Here is a 12,474-nt window from a genome sequence, read left to right on the forward strand (position 1 = left end):
CCCCAGCCATGAGTTAAGAGAGAGGAGGTCTCACCCAGGGGTCAGAGATGCCCCAGCCCAGAGTCAAGAGACAGGGGGGTCTCACCCAGGGATCAGAGATGCCCTAGCCAGGAGTCAAGATACAGGAGGTCTCCCCCCAGGGGTCAGAGGTGCCCCAACCATGAGTTAAGAGACAGGAGGTCTCACCCAGGGGTCAGAGGTGCCCCAGCCATGAGTTACGAGACAGGAGGTCTCACCCAGGGGTCAGAGATGCCCCAGCCCAGAGTCAAGAGACAGGAGGTCCCACCCAGGGGTCAGAAATGCCCCAGCCCGGAGTCAAGAGACAGGGGGGTCTCACCCACGGGTCAGAGGAGCCCCAGACAAGAGGTTTCATTCCAGGATTGGGGTGGGCTAAATCGGATTGTTGGGAGAACCCCTATCCAGAGGTCAGGATTGGGCTATGCAGCAGAGCGCTGCGACTAAAGGATAAGGAAACCAAGGGAACAAGTAGAGCTGGACAACACAGGCAGTGGTGCTGCCAACAAGGGAGCCAAGTGGCTCTGTATTTCCAATTTCCATTTGTTACTAATGATGTGGAAAAATCCTCTGCATGGGCAAATGTCTGTGAACTTTCCATTGTATTTAATAAAAGTGGACTGCAATGCCCTTTAATACGGTTTTGACTGTAGCAAGTCTTTAGAAAAGCCCCTACCACATGAGTATAATCTCCTAAATATCACTATATACGTATATTAAAAATGGGATCGGTTTCTATGCTTCTATGCTTCTCTAAAACATAAACTCACAAGTGTTTTAACACATACATACTCCAAACCTAAAAAAAAAGATTGAGCGTTAGATAAACTTTAATCCATCCCAAAAAAAAAAAAAAATACATTTGGGCTTTATGAGATCAGACTTTTTATATTTTAGTAGCAATTCCAGCTTCAGAAACTGACAAAACAATGTTAATAAATTATAATTAGGCATCTAAGCAACTTTGATGTGAGAAAGAAAACAGATTTTTTTTTAAATCAAAGGTCTTTCTTCTTTAATAATGTTCTATGCTGTTTTCACGAGATCAATAATACTAATAATGCGAACAAAAATAATAACACACAAGGAACTGTGCGTGCAGAGGTGTTGGAGTGGGCAACGGTTTCTGCACCATAATTTTACGAACATCAACAAAAAAACAAAAACGTTTTTTCAAACGATTTTTATTTTTGATGGATTTCCAGACTTAGGCCCCATACACACGAGAGGATTTATCCGCAGATACGGTCCAGCGGACCGTATCCGCGGATAAATCCTCTCGAGGATTTCAGAAGATTTCTATGCGATTGCGTGTACACACCATCGCATTGAAATCCGCGCTGAAATCCTCTGCCGATGACGTGTCGCGCCGTCGCCGCTATTATGACGCGGCAACGGGCGCAACGCTGTCATATAAGGAATTCCACGCATGCGTCAAATTATTACGCCGCGTGCGGGGAATCCCTTTGGGCGGATGGATCCGGTAAGTCTGTACAGACGAGCGGATCCATCCGTTGGAATGGATTCCAGCAGATGGATTTGTTGAGCATGTCAGCAAATATCCATCTGCTGGAAATCCATCCCAGGGGAGATTTATCCGCGGATAAATATCCGACGGAGTGTACACACCATAGAATCTATCCGCAGAAACCCATTTGATGGGATTTATCTGCGGATAGATTCTATGGTGTGTATGGGGCCTAACACTTCATAGTAGGAATTGCATATTGTAACCACTTGACAACCAGGCCAATTCTAACATTTCTCTTCTACATGTAAAAATCATTAGTGTTGAGCGGAATACGCCATATTCGATTTCGCGATATATCACGAATATATAGACGAATATTCGTGAAATATTCGCTAAAATCGAATATTCGTGATATTTTATAAAAAAAAAAAAAAAATGCGAAATTTCGCTAATGCGAAATTGATTGCGAAATTTTGACAACTGTGGTAGGAGAACTCTGATTGGCTCTGATGCAAAAGAAGGGCGGAAAAAGTATTTGCGAATATTCGGAAATCGAATATTGGTGATATTTTATCGAAATTTCGCTAATGCGAATGCGAAATTGATTGCGAGATTTTGACAACTCTGATTGGCTCTGATGCAAAAGAAGGGCGGAGAAAGTATTCGCGAATATTCGGAAATCGAATATTGGTGATATTTTATCGAAATTTCGCTAATGCGAATGCGAAATTGATTGCGAGATTTTGACAACTGTGGTAGGAGAACTCTGATTGGCTCTGATGCAAAAGAAGGCCAGAGAAAGTATTCGCGAATATTTGGAAATCGAATATTCGCGATTGCGAATATTCGGCAACATAAAAGGATCGCCTCAGCTTAGCTACTCGGCCCAGGGTCTCTAATCATACCAGCAATGCTTTTAGACGTCGATAGGATGTGATCTGTTTTAAAAATAAATTTAAAAAAATACGAATATTCGGAATAGCGAATTTTGGCCGCGAAATTCGAGTTATTCGCGAATATTCGAATATGCCATATTTGTAACAAATATTTGAAATGCGAATATTCGTGAGCAACACTAAAAATCATATTTTTTTTGCTATAAAATTACATAGAACCCCCAAACATTTTATATATATATATATATATATATATATATATATATATATATATATATATATATATATATATATATATATATATATATATATATATATATATATATATATATATATATATATATATATATAAACCAGTTTCATGCCTTAAAAAAAACAGTCAATTTAGCCCAATTTTTGCGCATAATGTGAAATATGAAGTGTTGCCGAGTAAATGGATACCTAACATGTCACGCTTCAGTATTGCACAGGCTCATGGAATGGTGCCAAACTTCGGTACTTAAAAGTGACGCTTTAATTTTTTTTACTGGTTACATATTTTAAGTTACAGAGGAGGCTAAAATTATTGCTCTCGCTCTAACATTTTTGGCGACACCTCACATGTGTGTTTTAAACACCGTTTTAATATGTGGGAGGGACTCACTTCTGCGTTCACTTCTGCGTACGAGCACACGGGGACAGGTGCACAAAATTATTGTTAATTCTACTTTACATTTTTTTGTTTGACACTTTAAAAAAATATATATATATGTTTTGATCACTTTTATTCCTATTACAAGGAATGTAAACATCCTTTGTAATAGGAATATGGCATGACCTGTCCTCTTCACAGTGAGATATGCGGTCAATAAGACCTCACATCTCACCAAAAAAAAAGATCTCGGCTTCCCAGCCGAGGCAGCGCCGTTTTTTAATGCTGTGGCCGGGCGTGACGTTATAACATCGTGCCCAGCCACCAACTATCATAGAGACTCCGGTGACCATCTGGTATGCTGGAAATCTCTATGGTGAACATCCGGGGGCCGGCGGATCCGTTCTCCGACTCACTGATCGCTGCGGGGGGCAGCGGGAGGGGACAGCCCCTCTCGCCACCCGTAAGAACGATCAAGTGACTGACCAGCTGGTGTAGGGAATCGCCGACTGAAAACAACAATATCTGAATGATGTCTGTAGCTGCAGGCATCATTCAGATATACTCCCACAAAGCCGAGGACGTAATATGATGGCCAGCCGTCGGCAAGTGGTTAAAGTGTTATAAAACAAGCCAAAAAAACGGCCATAATCTGATGGTCTAGGTTCAAAGTACATCAACAGCACACCAACAGTGTCCAAACCATCAGAAAGTGTCAATGTCATTGCTCCAGAAGATTGAAGTAAAATAGAAAATCATAACCAGGCTTACCATTCTGCCCCCTGCAGGTGCTGTTTATGTGGTACCTTCCATGGCCGCAGTCCCCATTCTCAGGAACGCAGTGTAGCTCCCCTGATATGGCCCACTTATAACACACGGGATCATCACAAGGAACCGATTCCACCAAATGCGGACAGCTCCTTTCATTGTTTTCTGACTTCAGTAAAACATGTCTTCTTCGAAATTTGAAACCTAAAGCAACAAAGATTGTTACTAAATAATGCAAATAGGATTAATAGAGCACAAAATGGGACTGACAATGTGAATACATTTTTTATGAAACAGAACCAAATGCATAAACCTTAAAGATTAGTACTGGAATGATATCCTCAGACAATATTATAAAGGAAAATCTATAATTTCTAAAGTAACAGACTGTTTGTACTTAAATGTATAGTAATTTCCATCTATAAAAGAGAGGATTTAAGAAAGCAACTCCTTTCTGTTGAAGGGTGATAGATTAAAAGGGGTGCTCATCTATCGATTGCAAATTAATGGTATATTTCTTATTCGAGTGAACCATTGAAGATCATGCTGCCTGACATCCTGCCATGTTTATGTCCAGCCAGATACATGGTGCATCAGAAATACAGAAAAGAGAAAGCCAAAAAAGTGTTGAAGCCCAGATATAGTTTATTTTTCACAGAATCCATTAAAATATCAATGGGCATTGGGGGTTCTAAAGGGTATCCTTCATCAGGGCTACAATATAACATATATATGCATAACCAAGCAAATTGGGTAACAATTTCCTGGTTGACCACCAATAATTATCAGGAGCGGAGCTTCTGGTGCTGGTAATAAAACTGGCCAAGCACATGTTACAATTTCCTTATGTAGCAGTGCACCCTCCTAGTTAGGTGCGAGGCTGTCAGGTAAATTTAGTCTCTTTTTTGCTGTGTTCCTTTGTAATCAGTGAAGCATTAGCTGATTGCTTTGGGCTGATCATGGTACCACAGGCTGCATACTTGATTGCTTCTCCCTGCTTTCTGAAAGGCACTACAACATAGGAGTGAAGCAGTCTGAGTGAGCGGCCTGAATATTTATGAGGTCCCAGCCAATCCCTGATAAGGTGTGCTCAGAAGATGGCTGGAGAGAACATAATAAGCCTGGGGCTGGATCAGTCTAGGTTCTTGTCCAGCAGGAGAATCAACCAGCCTGGGGGGCTGAAGCCCTACAAAGCCACCCTGCCCATTTGCCAGGAGCCCAATAAAGCCCCCCAGCTACCATGAGACTGTGGCCCTATCTTCAGAGAGACTGCAAGCCTAAGAATGGGGATTTCACTTAGGATCCAATCTGGAGAGTCTACTACACAGCGGTCTGCTTGATCTTGAGAGGGGCACCCCAGCACCCAAGAAATTGTGAATATAGACTAGAGAGTAGGATCTGGGTGAATGCTGTTTGTTAACCCCCTGTTGAGCTGGGACTGAGGTTCCCTCAACCTGAGACATTACTTTGGTGCCCAGAACTGTCCACTTCCCAAGAACTGTTTCTAACAGATTTTTCAAGAAGTAGTTGCTAAGAGAGGGTGTCCTCCTGCTTTTGTTCAGCATTCTGGATTATCCCATTGCTCACTATGCCCCAACCAACTTAGTCTGCAATAAATTCAGAAAAAGCAATCCCTAGACTACTTGAGCCACAACTGTGGATGCTGCTGTGTGCCTGACTGCTCTTACACAGTGGGAAAAGAGTACCTGGGACAAGATAGTGGGACCAGCCAGAGAGTCTGCGCTACACTCAGATCTGATTTATTAGTTTGGAGACATTTTCCAATAACTACTGTATGTAATGATTGGGCCTACCTAAACAATTTTGATTTATATCTAATCAAATTGACTGATTGGTAAATTTTGCTGATCTAACTGAATATGAGGAACTGTATGTGGAAAGTGTAAGCAGAATGTTATCCTGCAACCATGGGCGTAGGAACCGGGGGGGACGGGGGGGACGCATCCCCCCCAGGAAAAAATGCGGGGGGGACAGGTATGGCAAAATCCCCCCCAGGTAAGGAGGACTTGTGTCACATTTCTAAGCTCCGTTATTGTGTCACCGGCCGACCGCCATTTTGCGGCAGATGGTGCCCTGGGATTGGGCGAATGTGATCAGGTGCTCCGGCGGGGCTGGCCAGTCCTTGAACGCGGGCGGCGCATGCGCGAAGGCCCGCCCGCGCATCTGTAAGCCGCCGCCGTCTTCTCCTCCACCCTTCCTCCCTGACCGGACCTGGAAATGCTCAGAGCCTTCATCTGGGACCGGGAAGTGGAACAACTCGGCAGTGTCAGTGTGGCATACCAGATCGATGGACAACAAAAAGTGAGTCACAAGTGAGCCTGTGAGGGAGGCAGAGCAACCGCCGGTCAGCAGCAGTTAGTTAGGGAGAGGAGAGTATAGACAGAGAGACCGTTACATGCCAAAAGTCCCCTCCCCTCAGGAATCAGATTAATGATTTACTGAGCATCATGATGTTATCCCTCAGGGCTTTCATGTAAGGGGTTAAATTATGAATCCTGCTAGGTATTTGGCATGTCGAATTCCCTGAGGGATACATTATATAGCTGGATTATTTAACCCCTTGGGGTTAATCCTGCTATATAATGCACCCCTCAGGGAACCTAGCAGGATTCATAATTTAACCCCTTACATGATGCTAAAAGCCCTGAGGGATAACATCATAAAGCTCAGTAAATCCATTAATCCGATTCCTAAGGGGGGGGGGGCTTGGAGGGGGCTTTTGGCATGTAACGGTCTCTGTCAGTACTATCTGTGCATTAACACGTGGCGTGACTCTCCTAGCGGCTGCTAACCCCCGCTAGTGGCTGATAAAGGGTTAATACCACCCACAATGCGCCTCTGCAGAGGCGCATTGCGGGCGGTATTACCGCGGTTTCCCATTGTTTTAAATGGGAAGGAGCGGTGAAGGAGCGGTATACATACCGCTCCAAAGATGCTGCTTGGCTTTTCTCTCCTGCCAGCGCATCGCCTCAGTGTGAAAGCCCTCGGGCTTTCACATTGAGAAGGCTGGGCAGGAGTTTTTCAGGCAGTATAGCAGCGCTATTTTTAGCGCTGTACCGCCTGAAAAACTCCTCAGTGTGAAAGAGGCCTTACTGCTGCTGACCGGCGGTTGCTCTGCCTCCCTCACAGGCTTACATGCTGAAAGCCCTGAGGGATAACATCATAAAAATCAGTAAATTATTAATCCGGTTCCTGAGGATTAATAATTACACCTATTGACATTCATTTATTTATTCATTTAGCGCTGTACTTCATTTTACACATTTCAGTGTAGGTGTAAGGTCGGTGTGTCGGGGGTCAGTGTATGTGTCAGTCAGTGTAATAGTCAGTGTTGGTGTCAGGTGGGTCAGTGTAATGTGAGTAGTGCAGGAAGTAGGAGTGAGGTGGTTTAGTGTAGGTGTCAGGTAGGTTAGTGTAGGTGTCAGGTAGGTTAGTGTAGGTTAGTGTAGGTGTCAGGTAGGTCAGTGTAATGGTCAGGTGGGTCAGTGTTCAGTGTAGTGGTGTGCTGGTTAGTTGTCGGTGTGTAGTGTAGTGGTGTGCGGGTTAGTGGTCAGTGTGTAGTGTAGTGGTGTGCGGGTTAGTGGTCAGTGTGGTCAGTGTGTCAGTGTGGTCAGTGTGTAGTGTAGTGGTGTGCGGGTTAGTGGTCAGTGTGTCAGTGTGGTCAGTGTGTAGTGTAGTGTAGTGGTGTGTAGCAGTAAATTATTAATCCGATTCCTGAGGATTAATAATTACACCATTACACCTAATTACACCTATTGACATTCATGTATTTATTCATTTAGCGCTGTACTTCATTTAACATATTTCAGTGTAGGTGTAAGGTTGGTGTGTCGGGGGTCAGTGTATGTGTCAGGTAGGTGTCAGGGGTAAAAATGCTGTCCCCCCCAGATTTGTAAGGGTTCCTACACCCATGCCTGCAACTGGTCAACCAAACTGTGAAAGAGTTGCATGCAGAGAGAGTGCTCAGAAGTTGGCTACATTATTCAAGTAAGAAAGAATTTCACCAGATGGTAAAAAACTTATGCCGCGTACACATGACCGCTTTTAATGTCATGGAAAAAAAACGTTGTTTTTCTCAACGTGATTCTTGTCAAGCCTGCCTTTCATACACACGATCGTGAAAAAAAAAATGCTCTAGCAAAGCGCGGTGATGTACAACACATATGACGGCACTATAAAGGGGAAGTTCCATTCAGATGGCGCCACCCTTTGGGCTGCTTTTGCTGATTTTGTGATAGTAAAAGTTTGGTGAGAGACGATTCGCACTTTTCAGTCTTCGTGCTTTTCAGTCTGTTACAGCGTGATGAATGTGCTATCTCCATTACAAACGCTAGTTTTACCAGAACGAGTGCTCCCGTCTCATAACTTGCTAAGCCTACACACGACCGTTTTTCGCAATGTGAAAAACGACTTGAAAAATAGAGCATGTTCTAAATTTTTATTGCCCATTTTTCATGTTTTGGTAAAGAAAGCTACAATTGTGACTTTTTGTAAGCTTTCTTTGAATGAATACAATAAATCCCAAGTCTAAAGCCTCGTACACACGCTTAGATTTTTGGATTACCGAACGTCTATTTTTTTGTGGCCTGCTAGTCTCATGTCGAAAGTGAAGAGGTTGCTCACAATATGAAAATTTTCGTAGGACAGAATACAACGTCAGCAGTGACGTAATGTATTGAATAGTTTTGTATGTATTCTTTTGTTTATGAGAATGCGTAGTCTAGCTACGAAAACTGTACAAATGAAACGAAAATCGGACATTGAGTTTACGTCCAACAAAAATGTTATAGTCTACACATCCAGCTTTTGTCTGATGAAAAAGCAAAATCAGCTGTCGAAAGCACCGTACTAATGATCAAAAAATCGGCAGACAGCTTGTCGTACAAACTTTCCCTCTGATTTTCGTATCGTGTGTACGGGTATTTTGTGGACAACTTCTTTAAACTGAAGGCCAAAACCAGCAAAAGTATACCAACAGTTTATAATGCATTATCAAAAGAAAAAAGGAAGAAAAGGCGTCGCTCACCAACCCAGTGCATTAGTATGTAGATGAATGTGGCCTCAGCCAGCGTCGCACCAGTCATGCTCCCCTAACATGTTTCGCCCTGCTCTCCAGGGCTTGGTCTCAGACTCAGCGCTGGCTGAGGCCACATTCATCTACATACTGATGCACTGGGTTGGTGAGCGGCGCCTTTTCTTCTCTTTGATAATGCTCTTATGCCCTGTACACACGATCGGTTCCTCCGATGAAAACGGTCTGATGGATTTTTTCATCAGATATCACATGAAGCTGACTTTCATCAGTCTTGCCTACACACCATCAGTTAAAAAAACGATTGTGTCAGAACGCGGTGACGTAAAACACTACGACGTGCTGAGAAAAATGAAGTTCAATGCTTCCAAGCATGCGTCGACTTGATTCTGAGCATGCGTGGATTTTTAAACGATGGACGTGCCCACAGACAATCATTTTTTTCTATCGGTTTTTTAACCATCCGATAATTTTAAAACAAGTTCCTAGTTTTTTCACCGATGGATAAAAAACCGATGGGGCCCACACACGATCGGTTTGTCTGATGAAAACGGTCCATCAGGCCGTTTTCATCAGACGAACTGATTGTGTGTACGCGGCATTAGACCTTTAAACAGTGCACTGAAGCCAGCTTCCTTCACTGCACCACCGGGGAGATCTCTGTCTCAGCTCAAGGCGGCACTGTGAGTTTCATTTGGATCGACAGTTAATTTATTATTTTTATTATTATAAAGGATTTATATAGGGGCCAACAGTATGTGCAGCACTTTACAAGATGAGGGCAGACAGTACAGTTACAATACAATTCAATACAAGAGGAATCAGAGGGCCCTGCTCATTGGAGTTTACAAACTGGGAGATAGTGAATTTATCATTTAGTAGGTATCACTGTATAAAAGTAATGTGATTTAAATTACCTTTCCTCCCATGAGGATCCTGGCAGTTTTCGTGGATACAAGTTCCCCAGTCAGTCCATGGAGACAGCAGACAGTCGGTAAGACATTGGACGTTGCAGAGCTGAGTAGTGGATGGTGGTGGTCCTTCACAAAACTCGGGATCTACTGGCCTGTAGACTAAATAACATAGCACAACAAATATTATACAGAATTTACATTGGCACATATATATATTGTTTTCAAGCTGATCACTGGCAATTTCAGTTCACCCAATATAGATGGAGCCTGGTGGACTATGTAAGCCATTGGCTTCCAATATATCTTGGATACTCCATCAGTGAGATCTACTTACCGAAACCTCAGAATGTTAGACCTGTTTTCTGGGTTCATAGGGCCAGATTCAGGTACAATTGCGGCGGCGCAACGTAACCCGTTTACGTTACACCGCCGCAAGTTTTCAGTGTAAGTGCCTGATTCACAAAGCACTTACCTGTAAACTCGCGGCGGTGTATCGTAAACACGTCCGGCGCAAGCCCGCCCAATTCAAATGGGGCGTGTACCATTTAAATTAGGCGCGCTCCCGTGCCGGACGTACTGCGCATGCTCAGTTTTGAAATTCCCGCCGTGCTTTGCGCGATGTGACTTTTTTTTGAACGGCGACGTGGGTTACAGCGTTTCGTATTCCCGGACGTCTTACGCACAAAAAAAAAAAATTTGAAATTCGAAGCGGGAACGACGGCCATACTTTAACATGGCTCGTGTAAAGTTAGGGCATGTAAAATCATGACTAACTTTGCGTTGGGAAAAAATTACTAGCGACGACGTAACGAACGCGAAAACCGTCGTGGATCGCCATAAATGCTCATTAGCATACCCGACGCAGGAAAACGATGCAAACTCCACCCAGTATTGCATCCTAAGATCCGACGGTGTAATTCAATTACACCTGTCGGATCTTAGGGCTATCTATGCGGAACTGATTCTATGAATCAGCCGCATAGACAGGACAAGAGATACGACGGTGTATCAGGAGATACGCCATCGTATCTATTCTGTGAATCTGGCCCATAATGTGCAGTCTCCCACCCTCCAAAATAAAACCAAAAAACTACACATTAAAAATCCTAACCAACACAAGTGTGCACAAATAAATATACATATATTATATTTAAATCATATGAAGAAGTTTGAAAAGAGCTTATGAAGCCTGTTTAACCACTTCAGCACCGAAAAGGTTTTACCCCCCTTAATTACCAGGCTGTTTTTTGCTATACGGCACTGTGTTATCTTAACTGACACTTACGCTTGGCCTAAATTGGTGAAGAAATTCGATTTTTTTACATTTTTTTTATTGGGTATGTTTTATAGCAGAAAGTAAAATGTATGACTTTTATGTCCCACAAATAGAGCTTTCTTTTGGTGGTAATTGTGAAAAAAAACTATATTTTTTACTTTCTGCTATAAAACATACCCAATAAAAAAAATGTAAAAAAATCGAATTTCTTCACCAATTTAGGCCAATATCTATTCCGCTACATATTTTTGGTGAAAAAAATCCCAAAAAGCGTATATTGATTGGTTTGCGCAAAAGTTATTGCGTCTACAAACTATGGATTATTTTTGTAGCATTTTTAGATTTTTACTAGTAATGGCAACGATCAGCGATTTTTAGCAGGAGTGCAACATAGTGGCGGACAAATCGGACACCTAACTGACACTTTTGACACTTTTTTGGGAACCAGTCACATTATTACACCGATCAGTGCTAGAAATATGTACTGTCACTGTACTAATGACACTGGCAGGGAAGGGGTTAAAACCAGAGGCGATCAAAGAGTTGAGTGTGTCCCTAGGAGGTTCTTTCTTAATATGTGGGGGATGGACTCACTGGATGAACAGAGAGATCATGTTCCTGCTTAGCAGGAACACAAGATCACTCTGTTCATTCCTGTCAGAACTCTGATCTGCCTTGTTTACATAGGCAGATCACCGTTCTGTGTCTTTGGGAGCAATCGCGGGTGGCTGGCAGACGTTGCGTCCACTGGACCCACTGATTGGCTCTACCTCTGGCCAATCAGTGTGCCCCCGCTGGCTATTGCACCAAATGACATTCAGGTGCGTCGTTTCGCACAATAGAGCCTAACTGCTGCAGTATATGTACTGCGGCCATTAAACAAATCTATGCACATTTTTCAGCGTATATCTTTAAATTGAAAGATAATGAGCTTGATTTACAAAAGGCAAATGGACTGCGCACTCTGCAATTGCAGTTGCTCCAGTTTAGTAAATGAGATGAAGCTTCACTTTGCATACCCAATCACATGCAAGCAAAATAAAAAAAATGCATTTTTGCTAGCGCATGATTGGATGATGGACATCAGCAGAACATCACCACATTTACGAAGCTCTGGAGCAACTGCAACTATTTATTTTCTTATAGTAAATCCAACCCATAGTGCCCCAGGAATGTCTGTGCATCTGTGGGTGTCCTTCACCCTCTCTTCAGAAGGACACTTACCATGTTTAGTCATTTCTAATAAATATAAGGTCACATATTTCATTAGGTAGAAAAAAATGAATCTACACTGCGTAACCCAGCTTAATATAATATATTAGCAAAAAATTAAGAAATTACATAAATTAAAATTAGCCTACCAACAATAAAAAAGCACAAAGAAAAACTAACTTGAGTACTCCTTTCTTTGTACTGGGAGATTTAAAGGAGCCTATTTATAAAAATAAAA

At 42.7% G+C, this 12,474-nt stretch overlaps 1 protein-coding gene across 1 annotated transcript in view; it reads right to left on the bottom strand.

Annotated features, from left to right (window-relative positions):
* Positions 1–12,474, bottom strand: part of THSD7B (thrombospondin type 1 domain containing 7B) — a 714,750-nt gene that overhangs the window by 396,286 nt on the left and 305,990 nt on the right. The window contains 2 exon segments of the mRNA XM_040358054.1: positions 3,785–3,985; positions 9,752–9,907. Of these exon segments, the coding sequence (XP_040213988.1) occupies positions 3,785–3,985; positions 9,752–9,907 (357 nt within the window).

The sequence above is a fragment of the Rana temporaria genome, chromosome 6, assembly GCF_905171775.1.
Source record: "Rana temporaria chromosome 6, aRanTem1.1, whole genome shotgun sequence".
In the NCBI taxonomy this organism is placed as follows: domain Eukaryota; kingdom Metazoa; phylum Chordata; class Amphibia; order Anura; family Ranidae; genus Rana; species Rana temporaria.